This window comes from Scyliorhinus torazame, chromosome 17, assembly GCF_047496885.1.
Source record: "Scyliorhinus torazame isolate Kashiwa2021f chromosome 17, sScyTor2.1, whole genome shotgun sequence".
NCBI lineage: Eukaryota > Metazoa > Chordata > Chondrichthyes > Carcharhiniformes > Scyliorhinidae > Scyliorhinus > Scyliorhinus torazame.
The window spans coordinates 168,630,575-168,654,719 of NC_092723.1; the positions used below are offsets into that span (position 1 = coordinate 168,630,575).

General features: G+C 44.9%; 2 protein-coding genes across 4 annotated transcripts in view; one reads left to right on the top strand and one right to left on the bottom strand.

Moving 5' to 3' along the window:
• The window catches only part of LOC140394388 (uncharacterized), a 50,381-nt gene extending 35,432 nt beyond the window's left edge, over window positions 1–14,949 (bottom strand). The window contains exons 1-2 of one of the 3 annotated variants that reach the window (XR_011935869.1): window positions 14,370–14,949; window positions 11,433–11,600 (exon numbers count right to left, since the gene is read on the bottom strand). Coding sequence is in view for 2 of the 3 variants with exons in the window: in XM_072481618.1 (XP_072337719.1) it covers window positions 11,433–11,600; window positions 14,370–14,861 (660 nt within the window). In the remaining variant the exon portion in view is untranslated. The remainder of the gene's footprint in view (window positions 1–11,432; window positions 11,601–14,369) is intronic. The other 2 variants (XM_072481619.1, XM_072481618.1) reach the window with 2 other exon arrangements.
• Window positions 1–24,145, top strand: part of slc5a10 (solute carrier family 5 member 10) — a 236,055-nt gene that overhangs the window by 150,302 nt on the left and 61,608 nt on the right. The gene's annotated exons all lie outside the window — the stretch shown is intronic.

Consider the following 24,145-nt stretch of genomic DNA (forward strand, 5'->3'; position numbering starts at 1 on the left):
ATGCACTGATTAATTTAAAATTCCTTCCCCTCCTCCCCTCACTCCCAGGTCGTGTCCTCTAGCTCCGTTGTTCTCTGCATAGACTTGAGGACATATTTTGCCCTAGTGGTGTTGCTAACCTTTGGTTGGCTCTTAAATGTTGCTCGTTGTGTCTTTACTTAATTTGCTATGTTTCTGTAACCTTTGCTCTAGAGTCGCCAGGTATCTTTATGGTACCACCACGAGGTTCAAGTTCAAGTGTTGATCAATAACTCAATACACCAGTTAGTAAGATTCAAATCAAAACACATTTATTATACACAGTCAATCACTACTCATGCATAAAACTCTACTTATTAGACTATCTCTAACACTAAAAGGCCTATACTTAGCTTTGGAACTGGCCCACCAGGTCAGGGGAACAAACGGCCCTTCGTTCGATTCTGAGTCTGCAGGATTCAAAGCTGGTATAGACTGGTGGCTAGGAGCACCTATCTCGTAGCGTGCGTTGACTGGAGACTTACTTGGTTGGTGCAGCTACTAGGCAGGTCATGGTCAAGAGTTGTTTCGAGCTGCTGAGAGACCCTGCCAAGGACGAATTGAACTTGGGGACTCTATTTTATAGTCCCCAGGGGCTTCACGCCGTTTTGAGTGGACCCCGTACCTGTTTCCAAGTGATTGGACTAAGTTCTGATCACTTGGATCGATTTCTCCAATACTGGGGCTGTTCCCTGATCGCTGGGCGGTTCCTAAGTGTCCGTTGGCCTTCCTTTGTCTTGGCTCCTGCTGGTGCCGAGGCGTTTGGCTTGGCCTTGTTTACCTTAAATGTTTCTAATTGTTCCCAGGGATCGCTCATTAATATGCAGATGGTTGTTAGTTTCAGTGCAGTCTGGGTTTCTGCAAGTTCTAATACACAGGAAACTTTGCACCTGCTTGTTTTCCCTGGCTTGATCGAATTTCCCTGCATTCTTTGCGGCTCTCCATTGTAGCCACCTAAAATGGTTGATTCCCTATTAATTTGGCCCAAACCCGATTTAAAATGGCTAACCGAAAAGGCTGATGGGAAAAGCAGCCAACCGGACACAAACGGACAGCTGCAGACAGAATAGCGTATTCGGCTCTGGGGAAGTCGGCCCAGATCGATACTCAAGACTATTAGCAGCACATCAACCCAGACATCTGCAGTTTAATCGGCTATCCCCGGGAACAATTGCAACATATTAGCAATTGAATGCCGGGCCAGACCTGTTGGCGCCTGCAGTGGCCGAAACAAAGACAGGTGAACGACCACCCCCCGATCGAGGAATCGCCCCATTATTGGAGCATATCGAACCCAATGATTGGGAACAAGTCCAATCATTTGGGACTCAGGGTCAAGGGCCGCCCCGAGAGGCGGGAAGCCCCTGGGCCCTATAAAGTGAGGGGCCAAGTTCAGATCGCTCTCTCACTCCCTTCTTCTCCTGCTCGTGACCTTCGCAAGAACATCGACCAGAAACTGTAAGTTTGATTCCAGCGATCCCTACCCGATAGAGACTCCTAGCCATCGACCCGTATCAGCCTTTTGAATCCCGCGGGCCAGATCCAATTCGATAAGCCATTCGTTTCCCTGACCTGGTGGGCCCTTCCTAAAGTTAAGTATTGGCCAGTAGTGGTAGGTTTCGATATAGATGGTAGGATTATTGTGTAAGCATTAATTGTTGTATATAATAAATGACCATTGATTTCAATCTTACTAAGCAGTGTGCTGACTTATTAATCATAACTCGAGCTTGAACCACGTGGCGGTATCAGAAAGATACCTGGCGACTCGTGAGCAAAGGTGACATAATCAGAGGTAATAAAACTAAGGCTAAAAAGAGCAACACATGAAGTCGGGAAACAGGTGACTACAGTGGACTGAGGAGAAAGACTAAAAAGTTGGACAGTTGATGAACAATGGCAGACATTTAAGCAGATATTCAATTCCTCCCAACTAAAATATATTCCAGAGAGGGAAAATGTATCGTAGTTAACCAAGGAGTTTAAAGATAACGAAGGCAAAATCTAAGGCATGCCATATTGTAAAGGTTAGTGGCAGACTGGAGGATTGCAAAAATTTTAAAGATGAATAAAGGGTGACTAAAAAATAATTTTAAAAAACAAAGGTAAATTATCCAAGAAATCTAGCGCAAAATAGAAAAACGGATAGCAAAAGATTCTGTAAGTATATAAAAAAGGAGTAGCTCAAGTCAACTTTGGTCCCTTAGAGGACGAGACTGGGGAGTTAATAATGGGGACACAGAAATGGCAGAGATACTAAATCAATATTTTGCCTCGGTTTTCACAGTGGTGAACACTAGAACCATCCCAATATTAACAAGTCATGCAGAAGTTGTTGAAAAGTAGGAACTTAACACAATCCCTATCATTAGGGAAAAAGTACTGAGCAAACTATTGGGGTTAAAGGAAGACAAGAGCCCAGGGTATGATGACCGACATCCTAGGGTCTAAAAGGAGCTGCCAGCAGAGATCATGGAGGCATTGGTTAGAATATTCCAAAATTCCCTGGATTCTCCAAAGGTTCCAGTGGATTGGAAAAATGTAACACCCCTGTACAAAAAGGGAGAAAGTCAGAAAGAAGGAAGCTATAGACCAGTTAGTCTATTGTCTGTCATTAAGAAGTCATTAAACAAACACTTTGAAATTCAAAACACCATCCATCAGAGTCAGCCTGGTTTTAAGGGTAAATCAAGTTGACTAATTTGCTAGAGTTCTTTCAAGATGAAACAAACAAAGTGGATAATGGGGGTGCCACCACGTTTCGAGATTCTAATTAACTTATTTGGCCAACTTGGACATGAAGAAAGATGTTATCTGGTGTTTCGCAAGTCTGGAGATTCGACAGATGTTACAGACTATGCAGCAAGTTGAGACTTGAAGATATTTGTTGCTACTTGGCAATATTCTGACGTGGATCTGAGGCACATGTTAGATAATCCTTTACCTGTTCGTTACCATGGAAACTATGAGCAAAGGAATGTTTGAGAATCATTGGCAGAAAATGAGGGAAGCCAAGAACCATCCGGGAGATAAAATATTTGTGAGGGGAAAGAGAAAAAAAAATGAAGCCCTTCTGACAGTACTAACCCCTCCCTCATCTACGACAGTGATCCCCCCCCCCCCCCCCCCCCCCCCACCATCACACTGAAATGCTCAACCCCTACCCTCCCAACAATGCTGACTCTTGGGACATAGACTGGAGCCAGCAATTGGAAGAGGGGGGTGTGGGAAGGAGTGACCACTGTCCGGAGCACGGCGGAGGGTGGGATGAACATAGCTGTGGGTTCTGGAGGACTTTGACACTCCAGCTGATTTACTTTGGTTTGTGCTGGTTTTATACCTGCATGAAAAGCTCTATGTAAATCTATATAAAAATTAGGGTAAGTATAGCACAAAAACTGCACAAACTGGCCAATTACAGACAAATCTGGGCCAGGTAAAACTCTTAATTGGAAATTTAAACTTCCCGTCTAAGTACCAGGGATGTGTACACTTCCAAGGGGTCCCAACGCACATGCTCAGGGTGCGTCTAGTCTCCGACTTTCTGGAGACCAGGGGAGCTGGGCCATTGTTCTCAACAAAAGATGATTCTTTTGATGGAGCAAGACAGCATGAAGACCCATTCTGGCGTTCTGTGTTAAATTTTGTGAACCGAATCTTAGCAAAGATATTTTGGTCTTGGTGTGGGTAATAATGATAATTTTTATTAGTGTCACAAGTAGGCTTACATTAACACTGCAATGAAGTTACTGTGAAAATCTCCCAGTCGCCAAATGCCGGCACCTGTTCGGCTACACTGAGGGAGAATTCAGAATGTCCAATTCACCAACAAGCACGTCTTTTGGGACTTGTAGATGGAAACCGGAGCACCAGGAGGAAAGCTACGCAGACACAGGGAGAACGCGCAGACTATGCATTGACAGTGACCCCAAGCCGGGAATCGAATCCGGGTCCCTGGCGCTGTGAAGCAACAGTGCTAACCACTGTGCTACCGTGCCGCCAACGCAGGTTCACCAAAATTATATTAGGGCGTAAAGATCGTCTGCATGAACTAGGGTTGTGGGTGAAAAAACATTTTTCCTCAGCAAGTGGCCCGATAGACTGGAATAGACTGCCTGGAAGTGTGGTCAAGGCCGGTTCAATTGAAGCATTCATGAGGGCATTAGATGATTTTCTGAAGGTAGGGGAGTGGCACCAAGTCATAATGCTCATTTGGGGAGCAGGGGCAGATATGATGGGCCAAATGTCCTCCTCCTTCACCTTAACAATTCTGTGATTCTATATTCCTTGTGTTTAGAAGGTTGATTTAATTGGCATCTTTAAAATGATAAGATGATTAAATATAGGCCGGGAATCTCCCGTCGTCAGGATTCACTTTTCCCACTGGCAGCGCACCCCCGCCAGTGGGTTTCCCGGCAGTGTGGGGTGGTTTCAATGGGTAATCCCATTGACAAGCGGCGGGAGGATAGAATCCCGCCATGAGCGAACGGGGCGCCGCCGGGAAACATGCGACCGAGGCACCGGAGAATCCAGCCCATGGTTTATACGGAGAATCTCTTTTCTCTGGTGGGGCAACTCTGAAAAGGTGGCTTTTTCTCTACGTGGGAACTAGGCCATTTTGAGGTGAAATCTGGAGCTACCTTCCTTTCGTCCACATAAAGTGCAACAGAAAGCTGCATGTCTCTCCCCTAACTCTGTGGATGCTGGTGGGCGTCAAGTGAGGTTTGTGTGAAAGTGATAAGACTTTTTCATTTAATTAGGGAAATAAGGAAGATGTAACAACATTGGAGCTGGTCTACAGATCAGTAATGATCTAACTGAGTATCAGCATAGGTTTGAGGGACTGAATGGTCCACTTTTGTTCCTATAGTTCAATGATCGTCTGAGGTAAATCACACGAGTGATATTAGAATATTTTAAAGTAAATTTGCAGTTGCATCAAGAGGTCAAGTCATGGTGGGTGGCAGGATGGGGACTGGGGGTGGGGGTGAGGGGGGGGGGGAGGGGGGAGGGATTTGCTTCTTCAGGACCATGTCTGCTTAAATAATGATGTCAATATCCATTACAAATGGAGGTAATTTACTTTATGTCCAGATTCAGTTTCCCTCATTTCTCTGCTGTTGGCCATTAAAGGAATAGTCAAATCATTATTTGGAGCAGGAGCTGTGGGTGACATTCAGTTCATTTCAAGTACTCAATTGGAGTAAATAGTGAGTTGAAAACATTTAGGAGAACTCTAAAGCATGACAAGTCACAGCCTGTGGAGCTGGAGGGCAGGGTGGGGAACAGCAGATGCCATTTGCCAACATACCTGCACAACAGGTGGAGTCATAGCCGACGCTGGACAGGGTGAACTTTTCAAAAAGCTGCTTCTAAGCTTTAACCAACATGGAAAGAACAAAGACTGCGGAGTTCTATTTCTTTAGGTGATTACAAGCTATGTTCAAGATCAAATTGCAGTATTGCCACCAATGGGTCCTCAGAAATGTAGACCCAATTGAATCATGTACTAATGTTACATAATGGAGTAACGTTAGGCTGATTATTATAATTACTTATAAGATAATAGAAAGGTTGCAATGTTTTACCAAGGGAGCTAACACCCAAGAAATCAACAGTCGTGACATAAACTGCGTCCAAAGCAAATTCTATCAATAGTTTTGGTTAACACAGAAAATTGGTTTACTTTTAGTTCCTCTCTAGCAAGCCACTCCGTTGTATCAAGCCATTACAAACAGTTGAAGAAGAATAAAACCATATCAACTATCTGGCATTGGCTTTGGCACTTGAATTGAAACTCTTCCCAGTTATCCCAAAGTCCCCTTGCCTAACATCTGGGGACTTGTGCCAAATTTGGGAGAGCTGAACCACCGACTAGTCAAATAACAGGACATACCGAGAGATGTTGATGGAGGAGTCTGCAGCATTGGCTGTAAGGTATGACTCCTCCATCAACATCTCTCGGTATGTCCTGTGCCACCAGCAGGACAGATTGATGAGGGGTGGAGGTACAGGAGGGAATGGCCTGGAAATTCTCAACATTGGTGCTGGTCCTCATGAGGTGTCATGACATCTGATCAAACATGGGGAAGGAAACCACCTACTAGTTACCACTCACCACCTTCTCTCTGCTAATCAGTACTCCTCCATGTTGAACACCACTTGGAAGAAGTATTGAGGTAGGAAGGGGACAGAGTGTCCTTATGAGTGGGGGCTCCAATGTTCATCAGCAAGAGTGACTTGGTAGCACCACTACTGATCTAGCAGGCCAAGTCGCTGATGATTGCACAGTGTTCAGTACCTTTTGTGAGTCATCAGCTACTAACGGAGTCCCTGTCCACTTGCAGCAAGACCTGAACATCATTCAGGTTTGAACTGACAAGTGGTAAGCAACATCCACACCGTCATCTTAATTGTCAGGAAAGGGCCATCTCCAACAAGAGGGAATTTAACACAAGATGTCTGACATCATCCAGGGCAAAGCAGCTCACTTAATGAACGTCCCATCCACCACCTTAAATATTTACTCTCTTCACTGCCAGCACATACCATCTGCACTGTGGCAACTCATTGTCTCCTTCAACAGCGACCTCCAAAGTCACAGCCCTTAATATTTGGAAGGCCAAGGGCAGCAGGCCCATGGGAACTCCTCCCCCTGCAAGTTCGCCTTCAAGTCACACACAATTCTTCCTTGAAAATATATCGCTGTTTCTTCGCAGTCACTGTGCTAAAATCCTTGAACTCCCTCACTAATAGGACTGTGAGTGTACCTATTTGCAGGAATTCACCTTCTCAAGCACAATTAGGATGGACTATAAATGCAGTCCTCACCAGTGACACTCACAATCGTGGATGATTAAAACCACCTGAGAATTATACTAAACAAAAGGAGACCATTTGACATTTCGAGCCTGTGTCAGATCGTTGAAAGAACTATTTAATTTGTGCACTTTAATCCTTTAAAATCTGGGGCCGGAAACTTCCAGGGGGTTTTCCAGTCCAGTCAACAGTGCCCAGGAGTGGATTCATTGGGAAATTCCATTAATAATGGTGGGACCAGACGATCCCGCCACCGGACAAAGGCGGCGCCACCGTGAAACACGCGGCGGGGTACGCGGAAAATCCTGTCCAATGTCTTCAACCAACCTTTTAGTTACCAGTTTTAATAACTCCTTATGTGACTTGGTGTCAAACTTTGTCTGATAATTACTCCTGGGAAATGCCTTGGATATTTACTGTGTTAAAGGCACTGTATAAATGCAAGCTATTATCGTGCACTGTAAAGCACAAACAGGACTTTTGTTAAGACTGGTGATTATATATAAAAGTTTGGTTATTGCTGCTATTGATCTCCCTCAAATTAATACAAAAATACAAAAACAACATTTGGTTAAAGTTCGCATTTAGTTTCCAAAATGTGCTTTGAAATTATAAAATTACATATTCTGCAAGCAGTGTGCAAATTTTAAGAAATCCATGATTGTTATTTATAACCTGCCATTGTAATTAAATCTTTATATTTGTTACCGCACTGCTAAGAGATTATACTTACCTTGAGAAGTTATATTGCGGCTGTCTTAAAACTGCACCATCTGTTCATTGTAAATTAATGGGACAGAAGTAAGTGCTGCTGTTTAAAATAAATTGCTTTGTGGCTAAGGCATAAGATAGTTATTTCAAGCTGGTACTCTAAGCAGGATAATCAGAAGGCTACATTCCACATGTGGAAAAGTGAAAGCATTTGCACTGGACGGGACGGTAGCACAGTGGTTAGCAATGCTGCTTCACAGATCCAGGGTCCCAGGTTCAATTTCCGGCTTGGGTCACTGTCTGTGCGGAGTCTGCATGTTCTCCCTGCATGTCCGCGTGGATTTCCTCCGGGTGCTCCGGTTTCCTCCCTCAAGTCCCGAAAGACGTGCTTGTTAGGTTGATTGGACATTCCGAATTCTCCCTCAGTGTACCCGAACAGGCGCCAGAGTGTGGCAACTAGGGGATTTTCACAGTAATTTCATTGCAGTGTTAATGTTAGCCTATTTGTGGCACCAATAAAGATTATTATTGTTACTACAATTCCCAATACCAAAATCTGACAGGCTGCTGAAAAATTACAAGTGCCATCGCGGTGAGTTCTGCAACAGCAGAGGGCAGCTCGCAAGTGGCTGGCAAGGGAAGTCTTCTGGTTCCCCCATTGTCAACGGGGTTTCCCGTTAAACGTACCCCTCACCGCTGCAAAACCTATGGTCGGGGTGCGCCGTAGGATCCCGCCAGCGTGAACAGCTAGAAAATCCCACGCAATAGTCAGGAGGGAATATATGCCGACTGCATTACGTTTTTCACAAATGTAGGCCGGAATTCTCCAACCCTTGGGATTCTCTGTTCCCACCAGCAGCGTACCCCTGCCCGTGGGTCCCCCGGGGGCATGGGGAAACCCCATTGGCAAGCAGCGGGAAGAGAGAATCTTGCCACCAGCGAACGGCATGCTGCCGAGAAATACGCGGCTGGGGGAGCGAAGAATCTGGACCGTAATCAAAAGTTGTACTCCGTCAAAACGCACAATATATCGGAAACAATTTTTGTAATTTCTCCTGAAATTCAGAATTCATTCTGCTGATTTAACACAAACAAATAATCTGGCCTTCTGGCTGCAAATGAGGCACACATGCATACACATGCACAAATGCATGCACGGACTGCTATTGAGTCGTGTCTCTGAATAGTGTCTGAGCCATCCCTCAACTTTATTGTCAACAGGTAAAAATTGCCAATGTTGGAACAATATAACATCATGTTCAAATTACAACGAGAAGCAGATTCCACCTAAGTAGTCCATGTTGTTGCTGATCCTCCACATGAGCAGGATCCTAATCCTGCGTGCCTCCCGCCTTCCCATATCCTCTTTGTGAACCATCTTAATTTAACCATCTATCTAACCTATTCTTAAATGCTGACATGGTCTCTGCGGTAAACATTAACTCCCAATCAAGCATCCCATAGCCTCGCAGCATTGTAATGCAGGAAGGGTCTGCATACACTTGGTCCTAAATCTTTTACATTTAATCTTATAATTATATCGCCTAATTCTAACATCACCAGAAATGTCCATTTCAATCGATCCTTGCCCCATCATTTCATAATTGCAAATACCGAACAAAATCATCTATTCTAATGAAAACAGTCCCAATAAGCTGATATGATAGGATCACATGGTAAGGGAATACTTTAATTATCTGTGGGTCTCCCATTCTTAATCGACACTTATTATTTTTTTTAAATTGCACCCTTGCTTTGCTGTTTCACTAAGTCACTTGATGTTTGTTCTTTTGGCATATCATGGTTTTGAGATTGCATTTTAAAAAAAACTTTGCTTCAAATGCAAATATCCTGAGTAAGAATTGATGTCAGCAATCAGTGCAGAGAAGAGACCTGGCATTAGCCTCACTCAATGGATAATGACAGAAGGTAGATTTTCCGGATGCTTTGTTTATAACCGGTATGCTAGCTTCGTTACACCTCTAAACATTGAGCCTTTCTCTCTGTTATTTGCTTCTGCGTGGTGACCACACCTTAAAACTGTGACTGATGGTATCTGCATGAAATTCTATACTCCCTGAGCCCGCTTCTCGTTTAATATTTTAGCTCTGACAACACTTTTGGGTGACCTAGATGTTGTATAAGCATTCCAGTTAGTTTTAATAATCAAATCTTGATGCAGTTGTATATATTTCTTGGACCATCTGGTCATCAACGTCGTGTAGAAACCAGACGACCGCAGAACGTATTAAATATCAACAACAGCTTGCCTTTATCTAGTGTCTTCAACATAGTTTACATTTCACGAGAACGTAATTGGACAAAACTCGACACCAAGCCCTATACAGCAGTATCAGGAATAGGCAACTCAAAGCCTGTACAAAGATTATACAAAATATACAACTCAGAAACAGGCCCAGCTGATCTTTGCTGGTATTAATACTCCACATGACATTCATCTCATTCCATCTACCCCATCTCAGCATTTCAGCAAATCTTTCTATCCCCTTTTGTCTTATCTACTCATTGCGTTTCCTTTTGAAAGCATCGGAGTCATTTACTTCATGTGGTCGCCACTTTCACATTCCAAGCACTCTTGTGTACAGAAACCTTCCTGATTTTTGTATTGGATTTATTATTAATTACTATTAGGAATTATTAGTAATTAGTATATTCCAATTCACTTCCTGCACCTAGTGATACACTAAGGCAGACTTTCATCAGTTTTCATAGCTAGTAATTCCCGGAACACTTCTCCAGTCTGTTGCCAGAGGTTAGAACTTGAGGGACGCCACTCCACATCAAGCGTGGCTAACCAGGCATCTCTCTCACTCCTAACTCAGCCATTGGTGTGTTTAGAGGATTTGAAGGTTGACACATTCAACCTGTTTGGCTGCGTTATGGACGCACCTTCCTTGGTCATCAAGTCCTGGGTGGGACATGAGCTTCTGGTTCAGAAACTCAGAGACTCCCCACTGCGGAATATCACAAGGCATAGTCTATATAGATATTCAATAAAACATTGATACTGTGGAGCAAGCTATTCTTTTATCAGTACTTTTATATCATCAACACAGGGAATAATCACTTAAACTCACACGGGAAAAGGCACAGTTAGTAAACAAAAAGAGATATTTTGGATTCTGACTTCCATCATGAAACCTCTTCCGTCTGCATCACATTCAAACCGAAATGTCAGTCTCACACCCAAGAAATAGATGTGATAAACTGTGTTCAAATGGAAATTTGGTACGTAATATGGATTAGAATAGAGACCTGTTGATGAATGCAAGGTACTAATCCAAGCTTGGAGTTCAGAGATGCATGTAAACTGATCGTGTTGTCCAGGATGTCAGGTCAAAGCATCTACTTAATAATTGACAGACATGGATTTGTCATTCAGTGCTGTAGGCTTCCATACAGATCAGCAGCAGGTACAGGAAAGGGATTTTCAGCAAGGGGTGTCTATATTTCAAATGCTCTCGAATAACCAGTGTATCTGCAGCATCTGTTGCGCTCACATAAATGCTAATTAATTTGCTGTACAGGTATATGGTGAAAGAGAGCATTGTGCGGTCAGTTTTAATCCTAATCAATAAAACAAACCCTGCAAAATATTAAAAGGCAACTGACCTTTGAAATAAGCCGAAAGTGACATCATCAGGCTGTCAAACCAAAACGCTTTCACTTGTGAAAAAAGCCATTGTATGTTTTTTTCTTAATGTTTTACCATACCAGGATATCTTATACAAAACCTCATGCATTCCTCTGTGCAGCCTTTTAGGTTATCATGACCATTACAGAGTAAACTTTTTTTTTTAAGCTGGTAACTGACACTTAACACCAGTGTTGGCCAATCTGGTTGTACACTTTATCCCACTCACTTTCAGCATCCCCATGTGCATTCCTGAACTCTCACACATCTTCAAGAAATATTTTATGTTGACCTCATCGTGGATAATGTACACAGGAACCTTCCTCTTGAAGCTGGCATCCAGCAAGTCCTTGAAGATATCAATGTCTGTAAATAAATCCATTACGACAGCGATTACCTGCGAACCGTGAGAAAAGCAAGTTGTAGTTACACACTCGAATGCGACACGGTCATGGAATCAATCTATTGCTGACATTCTCCACTGTCTGTGGGCGAAATGAATTTCACTCTTTTGGAATGGAGTTCTATTGAGATAAGGCAAATGTAGAAAAGATGTTTCTGCTTGTGGGAGAAACCAAAACTAGTTTTGAATGTAAGACGGTCTTCAATAACCCCAATCAGGAGGTCAGAGAAAACCTCTGTACCCATGGACTACAGACATGAAAAATACAGATGCAAAATATAAATGGGTACATGAGGGATTAAGAAATAGGAGTATGTGCTAATAGGGTGAGATCAAATAAGATGGTGGATGCTTGTGTGGAGCACTAAAACCATCATAGACAAAGAACAAAGAAAAGTACAGCACAGGAACAAGTAATTGCATTTATTAGCGCCAGTCACAAAAGAATACTCTGACTACCCAGGTAAAGAAGGAGTTTCCACATTTATAGTAACTTTCATGGCTTCAGGATGTCCCAAAGTGTGTCCATTACAGCCATTTAAGTCATAGAACTATAGAATCCCTACAGTGCAGAAAGAGGCTATTCAGCCCATCAAAAGACCACCTATACTATGTGCTGGGGTCTCTGGAGGAGCCCAAAAACTTTCTGATTCAGAGGCAAGAGCGTTGGCGCTGAAAAGAAGCAATGTACTCTACCCTGCACTTTCCTTCCTTGCTCAGCTCTCCAATACAATCCAGAAGCTGTTGTTTGGGGAGCTCTGTAAATTCCCCTTCCATTGATGACCGACATGAATGGACAAGTAAGGGGATTTCTGAGTTAGAACCCTTCAAAGTGTTTATTAGCATGTTCCAATTCCTATAAATGGATTTGCGTTCACATCAAAATTTGGAATTTAAGTTACTTGCTGTGATAGGTTAATATAGCCATTATTGGGCAGTACAAACCCAAAGTTTATTTTAGCTTGAATCTGAGCGTTTAAATTAGCACAATATTGGAATACGAGCAATTATGAATGAGGATATGTATTAGGATACTACTGACACATGGGTTACACCAAGTGAAGATAAAGTAACCATCCTAATGTTATGACATTAATGGTGAAGACAAAATTACAGTCTGCTGGGCTGAGGGATGAGAATTTATTTCATTCCTCTGCAACTTGTTCTGCGTTCTGTGGCTTTTCCCAGCATTCTCAGCTTTAACAAGTGGAAGACGAGTGGGCTGGGTCAATCCCACCATTCTATTAGACAATAGCTAATGGGTACCTCCATTATAATTACCTGCCTTTGCTACAAGCTCCTTGACTCCATTACCTCACGTACAAAAAAAACATTGATTTCTGCCTCGAAAATGTCAATTGGTCCAACTTCCAAAGCCTTTTGCAGACGAGAGTTGTGCCCTACCTTGCATGTGGGAAAGTGCCTGCTAATTTCACTCATAAATTAACCGAGCTTTAACTCAAATATATTGTCCCCTGATTCTGGATTCCCCCACCTGGCAAATAGTATGTGTATCTACCCTAAAACCCTTTGGATTAGATCAAGTTTTATAAATTCAAGCAAAACAAAGTAAGTTTGTGTAGCCTGTCCTTGGGGACGGCACGGTGGCACAGTGGTTAGCGCTGCTGCCTCACAGCTCCATAGCTCATAGGTGAAAAGACACTGAGTGAAGAATCCTGGTGGATCTGATAGGAATGCTTTGGACAGGGGAGATTTGGGAAGAACGATTCCATTTATGGGAGAATCCGAGACTGAGGGCTCTGAACACAAAGTTGTTCATAAATCCAAGAGGGAATTGTGGAGAACTGTCTTCAGTCAGAGTGGCTAGAATGTGGGAGTCGCATTCGTTGCCACAGGAAGTGGTCCAGGTAAATAACTGATAGTTTCAAAATACAATTAGATGACTAATTGAGTGGGATAACGAGATGCGCTGGAAAGCTTGAGGTGGATATGAAGCCAGCACAGGATTACTCATCGCGGAAGCTGCGTTAGCCGGCTGGACTGGCGGAATGGAATGGGGCGACGTGGTCTGAAGATTGATTCCTGCCCCCAGCTTCCCCCTCACAGCCTCCCCGGTTCCCCATCCTTACTGCAGCGAGTGTGGCACCGTCCCCGGTTACAGCCAGCCAGCAGCACCTTTGCCGCCGTCCCCGCAGCAGCCCTTGTGCAACCCGCGCCTGCTGGAGCGGGGCTTCGATCAAGTTCACAAAACATAACATTAAAGTGAAACAAGACGAAAGTCATTCCCGTGAGCAGCTTTGCAGTATGTGTCGCTACCCCCACCCCTCCTAAAGTATTGGCTGCATGTCCATTATCTTCTCCAGATGGAATTAGACATGTCACATAATCCTAAAGCGGTTTGTGGGATGTAATGGATCAGAAATGATCACACATATGTTCTGGACAGACTTGTTTACGGTGGTTACAGTGCTAACGGTCTGTTCTGTGCTGGGGACATTCAGTATCTGTGTGAGAGAGAAACAGAAAGTTAACGTTTGCACTCCAATCTGATTCAGCTTCAGAAGGGGTTTCCCCCTTCAGCTCCCCGTTTCTCTCTTCCACTCGGACCCTCTTAAACAACACCTCTCCTGGCCAAGCTTTCACCATCCCCTTCATATTGTGAAAGATTTAGTGATGTTGGCGCCTCTCTCTCCCTTTATTACTCTCTGAGCTCGGTGATTCTTTTTTTTTAATGAGCACCATTTCAAACTTTTCTCCTGTGAAATTCCCACTTGGGATTTGTCCTCTCCACCCCCCTCTCACCTTCTGTGCGTGGCTGATCATCCTGCGGACAATTTCCTTGATGTGGATTGCACCTTCCACAGGGGGCTGCGTGTACACATTGGCCCGGGTCACCCCGCGATAGGCGGCGGAATCGGGCCAGCCCAGGTCCAGGCAGGGGCGGGTGATGTCCGAGGTGTCGGGCCAGTAATGCAGGGAGAGGGGCTTCTTCTCCTCCGCCTTGCCCCCCTCTCCCTCTCCCTCCTGCCGCTGGCTGCCACCCTCCTCCTCCTCCTGCTCCTCCGGTGGTAAGAACCCCCGCACCGAGCCCAGGATCCGCTCGATGTCCAAGTCGGACAGGAACTCCCTCAAGTTCTCCTTGGCCACCGTCTGGTTGAAGGCTTGTGCCCCGCCGGCCAGCAGTGTCTCCAGTGCCAGCCTCTGGGGCTCGCTGTAGTAGAACTCCGGCTTGGATTCATTAGTCCGGTAGTTGACATTCCCTTCGTCCAGACACTGTAACTGCGAGAGAGCCATTTGTACCCCCTGTGCCCCCCACCCACACGCAGCAGCTCTGCACCGTCAGCAGGGGCAGGGATCAATGGAAGCAGCAAACACTGGCTTGGACATCTGGCAAAGCAGACTCCTCCCAGTCTCGCCGCATCTCCCCCCCCCCCCCCCATGATATTAACCTGAGCTCAGCCGTCACACCCGGATCTCACCCCACCCGGGAATCCTCGGCCACACCTCTTCTGTTTTGGCGTGCTGGTTGTGATTTGGAAAGCCGGAGGAAGTTGAGTCAGTCCATAATCCCTTCCCAAGGAGGGGCCGCCTCCCACCCCAGCCACGAAGTCGTCTCGGTTCTTCTGATGGTGAACAGGCCGCCCTGCAGCTGCCCCCGGCAACAGACTGTGCTTTGGATCATATTCCCCAAGAAGTCACGCAACGTCCCGACCAGCCCACTTACTTCCCAAACAGCGCCTTTAGATTGGATTGGATTTGTTTATTGTCACGTGCACCGAGGTACAGTGAAAAGTATTTTTCTGCGAGCAGCTCAACAGATCATTAAGTACATGGGAAGAAAAGAAAATACATAATAGGGCAACACAACATATACAATGTAACTACATAAGCACTGGCATCGGATGAAGCATACAGGGTGTAGTGTTAATGAAATCAGTCCATATGAGAGTCATTTAGGAAAAAGGGGCGAAATTCTCCGGAAACGGCGCGATGTCCGCCGACTGGCACCCAAAACGGCGCAAATCAGACGGGCATCGCGCCGCCCCAAAGGTGCCGAATGCTCCGCATCTTTGGAGGCCGAGCCCCAACATTGAGGGGCTAGGTCGGCGCCGGACGTATTTCCGCCCCGCCAGCTGGCGGAAAAGGCCTTTGGTGCCCCGCCAGCTGGCACGGAAATGACATCTCTGGGCGGCGCATGCGCAGGAGCGTCAGCGGCCGCTGACGGCATTCCCGCACATGCGCAATGGAGGGAGTCTCTTCCGCCTCCGCCATGGTGGAGACCGTGGTGGAAGCGGAAGGGAAAGAGTGCCCCCACGGCACAGGCCCGCCCGCGGATTGGTGGGCCCCGATCGCGGGCCAGGCCACCGTGGGGGCACCCCCCGGGGCCAGATCGCCCCGGATCCAGGACCATGGAGCCCGCCCGCGCCGCCTTGTCCCGCCGGTAAGGTAGGTGGTTTAATTTACGCTGGCGGGACAGGCATTTTAGTGGCGGGACTTCGGCCCATCCAGGCCGGAGAATCGAGCGGGGGGGTGCCCGCCAACCGGCGCGGCGTGATACCCGCCCCCACCGAATCTCCAGTGCCGGAGACTTCGGCAACCGGCAGGGGCGGGATTCACGCCAGCCCCCGGCGATTCGCCGACCCAGCGGGGGGTCGGAGAATCTCACCCCTGGTAACAGCGGGGAAGAAGCTGTTTTTGAGTCTGTTCGTGCGTGTTCTCAGACTTCAGTATCTCCTGCCCAATGGAAGAAGTTGGAAGAGTGAGTAAGCCATGTGGGAGGGGTCTTTGATTATGCTGCCCGCTTTCCCCAGGCAGCGGGAGGTGTAGATGAAGTCAATGGATGGGAGGCAGGTTCGTGTGATAGACTGGTGTTCACGAATCTCTGAAGTTTCTTGGGGTCTTGGGCAGAGCAGTTCCCATACCAGGCTGTGATGCAACCAGATAGGATGCTATCGATGGAAATTCAGTCATCAAAGTGCCTTTCAGCCGGTGAAAGTGACGAGCATGTCAATTTCAGCACTGGTTGAGGGCACAGCAGTTGTTTTGCGCAGAGACTGCAGGCGCAGCATAGTACCCACATTAATTGGGTTATTTACCTAGCTGTTCAATCATAGAATCATAGAATTTGAAATGAAATGAAAATCTCTTATTTTCACAAGTAGGCTTCAAATGAAGTTACTGTGAAAAGCCCCTAGTCGCTACATTCCGGCGCCTGTTCGGGGAGGCTGTTACAGTGCAGAAGGAGGCCATTCGGCCTATCGAGTCTGCGCCGGCCCTTGGAAAGAGCACTCTACCTAAGCTCACACCTCCACCCTAACCTTTTGGATTGGATTGGATTTATTTATTGTCACGTGTACCAACGTACGGTGCAAAGTGTTTTTTCTGCCAGCAGCTCAACAGCTCATTAATTAAGTGAAAGGAAAAGGAAATAAAAGAAAATACATAATAGGGCAACACAAGGCACACAATGTAACTACATAGCACCAGCATCGGGTGAAGCATCCTTTTTTGGACACTAATGGCCAATCCACCTAACCTGCACATCTTTGGACTGTGGGAAGAAACCAGAGCACCCGGAGGAAACCCACGCAGACACAAGGAGAACGTGCAGACTCTGCACAGACAGTGACCCAAGTCGGGAATCAAATCTGGGACCCTTGCGCTGTGAAGCAACTCTGCTAACCACTGTGCTACCATACCCACAACAAAGAAGGGCTTTGGAGAAAAAGTCTTTTGAAGGGCCATGAAGGGCGAAATGCCGTCCCCCTGTGGGGTAAATTTACCTGATGAAGTTAGAGAGGCGAGGTCTGATATTGTGATGCTTTGCTGCTTTTCAAAGGCGACACAGGATTAATGGAATGGCGCAGGAGTATTTCCTGCTCATCCTCCTGGGGCACATCGCCCAATCTTCCTTAGCTGTCAGAGCCAGAAGGACCCATTCAGCGCCCCAAAAGATAAGAATCCATGGGGATTCTGTAAAATTCAGATGCCAAAGTATCCAAGATAAGAAGGTGAAAATAAGACACATCTTCCTAAAACAAAGACAGTCTGCATTAAAAAATTAAAGTGGGAAATGCTCGGATTACACACCAATTCCCTCAGCAAAGAGAAATAGCAGGTGAATCTTAGAGATGGAGAATGTTCTGACCCTATTTTCCAATGCAGATTTCTGTCCTGAGTATTTGCAGCACTCTCTGTTTCAAAGGTTTGAATCACAGAAGCCCTATAGTGCAGAAGGAGGCCTACAGCCCATCGAGTCAGCACCGACCCTTCAAACGAGCACTCTGCCCATATCCACTCACCCCACCACCACTCCCTTGCCCTGTAACCGTATATCCTAACCTGCACATCCCTGGACACTAAGGGGCAATATATCATGGCCAATCCAGCTAACCTGCACATCTTTGGACTGTGAGAGGAAACCGGAGGAAACTCATGCAGACACAAGGAGAACGTGCAGAGTCCTCACAGGCAGTCACCCGAGGGCGGAATTGAACCGGGTCCCTGGAGCTGTGAGGCAGCAGTGCTAACCATTGTGCCACCGTGCCGCCCATGGTGACATTTGGCAAAAGGATTTTAGGATTTGCCTAGTTGGCAGAAGGATTTTAGTTATTTACATATGTTGATGGGCTGTATGTCGCTGTGGCCTTTGAAACAGGAGAAATTTGACGTCGCTGTCACAATGTGGTGAGAAAGTATGAATGGAAGAAACTTAGTCATTGAAACATTTCCTCAAAATATCCTGTTCTGAGTTTTTTTAAGATTCCTAATACGGTTTTCATAAAAGTACTGAAATTCTCCAACACATTCACTGGAGTGATTTCAGGTTTCATAGAAACCTTACAATGCAGAAGGAGGCCATTCAACCCATCGGGTCTGCACCGACCCTCTGAAAAAGCACCCTATCTAGGGACTCTACCCCACCCTATCCCCGTAACCTCACCTAACCTGCAGAGCGTTGGACACTAAGGGGCAATTTATCATGACCAATCCACCTAACTTGCACATCTCTGGACTGTGGGAGGAAACCGGAACACCAGGAAGAAACCCACGCATACACGGGGGGAACATGCATTCTCCACACAGTCACCCTTTGTTTGCCCCTTGTTCCACACTGTAACCAATCACTGTTTGTCAATGTACCATTTGTCAATGTTCTCTGTTGATTGTTCTTTTGTCTACGATGTACGTACTGTGTACGTTCCCTTGGCCACAGAAAAATTATTTTCACTGTACTTCGGTTCATGTGACAATAAATCAAATCAAATCAAATCAAAATATGTTCACAATAGAAAATGTCCCAAGTAAGTGAAATTAAAAAACAATTCTACCTATATAGGATGGTAAGAGTTTAGATTTCTATTCCACAAATGGCAATTGATGCTTAGATCAATGGTAAATTTTAAATCTGAGATTGCTGGACTTTCGTTAACCGAAAGTATTGAAAAAATAAGTATGTGGAGTTTAATAATGGATCAGCCATGATTTCTTTGAATGGTCGAATCGGCCAGAGGGGTTAAAAGGCCTTCTTCTATAACTATACTCCCAACTGATGCTCCTTGAATATAAAAAAGGAGATATTAGGAAAATTGTGTATAGCACAAAAATTAAATTGATTATTTATTTCAAAATAATGACATTTGTTCTCTGCTAGTTGAAGTAGCAAAAATAGAGATTCAAGGAGAACCTCAATGATCCTCCGAATTATACATATCATTGAAGCCAAATGAAAACTTGCACATAACAGATTTCACTGATCAGAATGCATTAAGAAAAAGTTGACTTGCAAATTTGAAGCATTGAAAATTTTCGCTCAGAATATATATAAATTGGAAGCACTAAAATCAAAGCCTTATACAAACAATACTGAAACACAGAAATCTGGCCCTTTGAGCCTGCTCTGCCATTTAATATGACCATGGCCGATCCTCTAAGCGTTTTTCAAACATTTTTGCCCGGGATCCATTTTTACCAACCGCCCATCCTTCCGACCCATACAGGCCGACCTTCGTGACCCACGCTGCCCAAACTTCGCGACGCACCATTTTCATTTACCTTTAATGGGACAGGTGAGCCTGCGTGGTCCTCACAATCTCACTTGCCTTGTTATTCAGTGTTACATTTCTGATAATGACTTCAGCTGATGATTTAAGATATCACTGCATCCGTTGAAAAAAATCAAGAGGTTTGTCCTCGAACTCGCCATACTTCGTCTTGAAATGTCTTTGAAGTTTTGAGGGTTTTCATTTTTCATTTGCCAGTACTTCCCTACATATAACACACATGGGCCTTGCATCCTGATTTGCAGTGGCACAATTAATAAACCCATACCTCAAGTAATCACCTTTATGCTGCTTTTTTCTTCTTCGTGGGTTATTCACTTGAGGCCCTGGAGCTCACACCAGCAATGCTGCCAGCTGCAAAATTGGGGAATGCCTCTCGCGCCAAGCGTGACCTGCTCACTGCCACCACTCCAGGCAGGAAGACTCCATCGATTAAAAAAAACTATGTTTATGTTAAAACAAACTCTGCTCCTGGGTGAGCTGCTGATGTCAGGAGGAGGCGGTCTGCCCCAGTGCGCTCCGAGCCTGTGCATTGCTAAGGCGGCGCTCATGCAACAGACTGCCATTGTTCTGATACCAGGTCACAGCAGCAATTTTAAAAGCCGGTCACGGCCATTGGGCAGTACGTCCCGCAATCGGGAACGCCATGACGCATGGCCCCATGAACCTCCCGACACCCACCCACGACCCAACCGCAGGTCGTGACCCTGACTTTGAAAATGATTGCTCTATCTTAATGCCCGTTTTCTCCCCATCGCCCTGATGCCATTAAAATCTAAAAAGAAAATCTGTCTCTTTCTTGAATTATTCAGTGACTTGATCTCCGCAGCCGTCTGTGGTAGACAATTCCACAGATTCACCACCGCTTTAGTGAAGAGATTCCTCCTCTCAGTCCTGAATGGTCCACCCCCTACCTCGAGACCCTGGTTCTAGATTCTGAAACCAAGGAAAACATCCTCCTTGCATCTAGTCTGTCCAGCCCTGTTAGAATGTTATACTTTTCAATCAGATCTCCTCTAATCCTTCTAAGTTCTAATGAATATAGGCCCAGTCAAACCAATCTCTCCTCATAGAACAGTCCCACCCAGTGAACCTCTGCTGCACTCCCTCCATGGCAAGTATATCCTTTCTTAGTTAGGGAAACCAAAATTGCATGCAATGCTCCAGGTGTGGTCTCATCAAGGGTTTGTATAACTGCAGTAAGACAGCTCTATTTCTGAACTCAAATCTTCTTTCAATGAAGGCCAAAATACCATTGGCCTTCCTAATTGCTTGGTGCACCTGCCTCTCAACTTCCATTGACTGGCGTACAAGGATACCCCTGTACGTCCCTTTGTACATCCACACTTCCCAATTTAAACGTTTTTCAAATTAACTGAAGGTCTAAAGTTCACTAAGTTCTTTATAAATCAGAATAATGTACTATAAACCTAAGTTTGTGGTTCATCGTAAAAAAACGTTCTCGTAATTTGAGCTTCAATTGTTTTCTAAAATGCTATTGCCACTTGTAGATTTTGTTTAGATGCAGTGCCAACAAATCAGTCTATTCATTGTATGGTTTGGGTGTGAGAATGTATCATACAAGAATTAATTTGGAAGGAATATGCCTCTGTGTATCTCTTTTGACAACATATCCAAAAAGCCGTCTGTCTGGTATGCGACTCAATCGTTCCTCCAACTAAATACTGTGTAGACAATGTCTGCACATGAATCTTGCAGGCACTGTAGAACTATACGTGGCTTAAATGGCACATGTTGTTTCCAATACCTCCAGAGAACAGGTCTGTTAAAAAAAACTCTTGCAATTTACGCTCTGGAGTTGGAAGTTTTGCACTGCTGTTTACCATAGAATCATAAGATCCCTACAGTGCAGAAGGACGACCCTACCTAGGCCCAATCCCCCACCCTATTCCTCCAATTCCGCCCTAAAGGGCAATTTCAGCATGACCAATCCACCTAACTGGCACATCTTTGGACTGTGGGAGGAAACCGGAGCACCCAGAGGAAACCCATGCAGACATGGGGAGAATGCGCAAACTCCACACAGACATTCACCCGAGGTGGGAATTGAACCTGGTCCTTGGTGCCGTGAGGCAACAGTGCTAACCACTATGCCAATGTACCACCCAGTCTCTTTCTTCACAAAGCAGAAATCTGCCTGGTAAACAGGAGTGTCCTAATGTACTTCTACTTGTCTTTCCATCCTAAATTGGCTTTAAGTGAATCTCATGTATCGTTAAAACAGGGAGAATTCAAGATATATGAGTTTATTCTTTGTCTGAGGTCATTGCCTCACAAAATAACTTGCAGAGGAGTGACCCGGTAATGACAATACTGCACTTCCAACAATGATTCCATTTAGGAAAGGCATGATGTTCAATTATTTAAGACTGGAGTAGATTTACAGCTTTGCTGTCAATGTCTAAAACTGGGGTGACAAATGGTTGTCCATTGTGAAATGAATGGATTGAAAACCAGGTGTGTCCTATAGTGGGTGGGAACTTGGAGCATGCTTATGCAGTGAAAGTGAAATTGTTGTGCCAGAGGTACAGGTTGTACAACTGGAAATTATACTTCAGTGATGTATTAGTGTCCAATTTCATTGACACCAGAAAAACACAGGTGAAATGGTCAGAATAGTGTCTCCATGGGAACCCTGCTCAAGAAATAGTGAAAATTGTGTTTCAAAGTGTGCCTGTTTCCTTCTATGCTTTACTTAAAAGTAGATAATATTTATAAAAACTATTCTTCAACTTTTGATTTTTCACAGAAGACAGCACTAGAATATTTTCCCCTGCTACTCATCATCTCATTCTGTATATACAAACAGCTCCCCCCTCCCCACCACCCCTCTCATTACTTGGCTGTGATTGTCATTCAATCTGAGCAGTTTTTCATTGACAGTCTATGCACTGCAAGAGAATTTGAATCTTGGCACCAAATTTGGTTCACAGCTTAATCACCTTATTGTGTTTGACCCAGTCTTGACACACACTAATTAACTTATTTGCTTGAGTTCTTCGAAGATGTAACAAGCAAAGTGGATAATGGGGACCCTGTAGATGTAGTATACCTGGACTTCAGGAAGGCATTTGATACGGTGCCACACAGAAGGTTCATTCACAAAGTGAGATCATATGGGATTAGGGGTAATTTATTAGCTTGGATGACTGATGGACAGAAGACAGGGAGTTGGGATAAATAGGGTTTTTTCTGAATGGCAAGATGTAACTAGTGGGGTGCCGCAGGGTTCGGTTCTTGGGCCCCAGTTATTTGCAATCCATATTAACAATTTGGATACAGGGATAGAAGGTTCTATCGCCAAATTTGCAGATGACACAAATATAGGTGGGACAGTAAGTTGCAATGAGGAAATAAGAACCTTACAAATGGATATAGATGGGTTCAGAGAGTGGGCCAAAACATGGCAGATGGATTTTAGAACATAGAACAGTACAGCACAGAACAGGCCCTTCGGCTCTCGATGTTGTGCCGAGCATTGTCCGAAACCAAGATCAAGCTATCCCACTCCCTGTCATTCTGATAGAACATAGATTTTGATGTGGATAAGTGTGAGGTCATGCATTTTGGGCAAAAAATGGATAGGTAACTTGTAATCTAAATGGGGGGAGACTTTGGGGTGCTCCATTGCAGAGGGATCTGGGGGCCCTTGTTCATGAGTCACAGAAAATTAGCATGCAGGTACAGCATATAATAAAGAAAGCGAATGGAATGTTAGCATTTATAGCAAAAGAAATAGAGTATAAAGGTAAGGGAGTGTTGTTGCAACTATACAAGGCATTGGTGAGACCGCACCTAGAGTATTGTGCACAGTTTTGGTCCCCTTATTTGAGGAAAGATGTAGTGGCATTGGAGGCAGTTCAGAGGAGGTTCACTAGATTGATTCCAGAGATGAGGGGTTGTCGTATGAAGAGAGATTGAACAGTTTAGGCCTTTACTCTCTAGAGTTTAGAAGAATGAGGGGAGATCAAATCGAGGTATACGAGATGCTAAAAGGTGTGGATAAAGTAGACGTGGAGCTGATGCTTCCTCTTGTGAGGCATTCTAAAACGAGTGGTCTTAATCTTACAAGAAGAGGTAGCAAATTTAAAACAGATTTGAGGAGAAACTACTTCTCTCAAAGGATTGTGAATCTGTGGAATTTGCTACGCCAGAGTGCGGTGGATGCTGGGACAGTGAGTAAATTTAAGGAGGAGTTAGACAGATTTTTTATTGGTAATAGGTTGAAGGAATATGGAGAATGGGCAGGAATGTGGAGTTGAGGCCATGCTGGAATCAGCCATGATCGATCGCGTTGAAGGTGTTGGGCTCGGAAGGCTAAATTCCCTCCTCCCGCTCCTCGGTCATGAGTTCTAGGGAGGAGATGCTCTGGCTGATTTTGCAATCCAGCTCATAGTCTGTAGCATTGTAGGTTACAGATGAGAAACATATCAGCCATGATAAACTGGTGGAGCAAACTCGATGGGCTGAATGGCCTAAGTCTGCTCCTATATC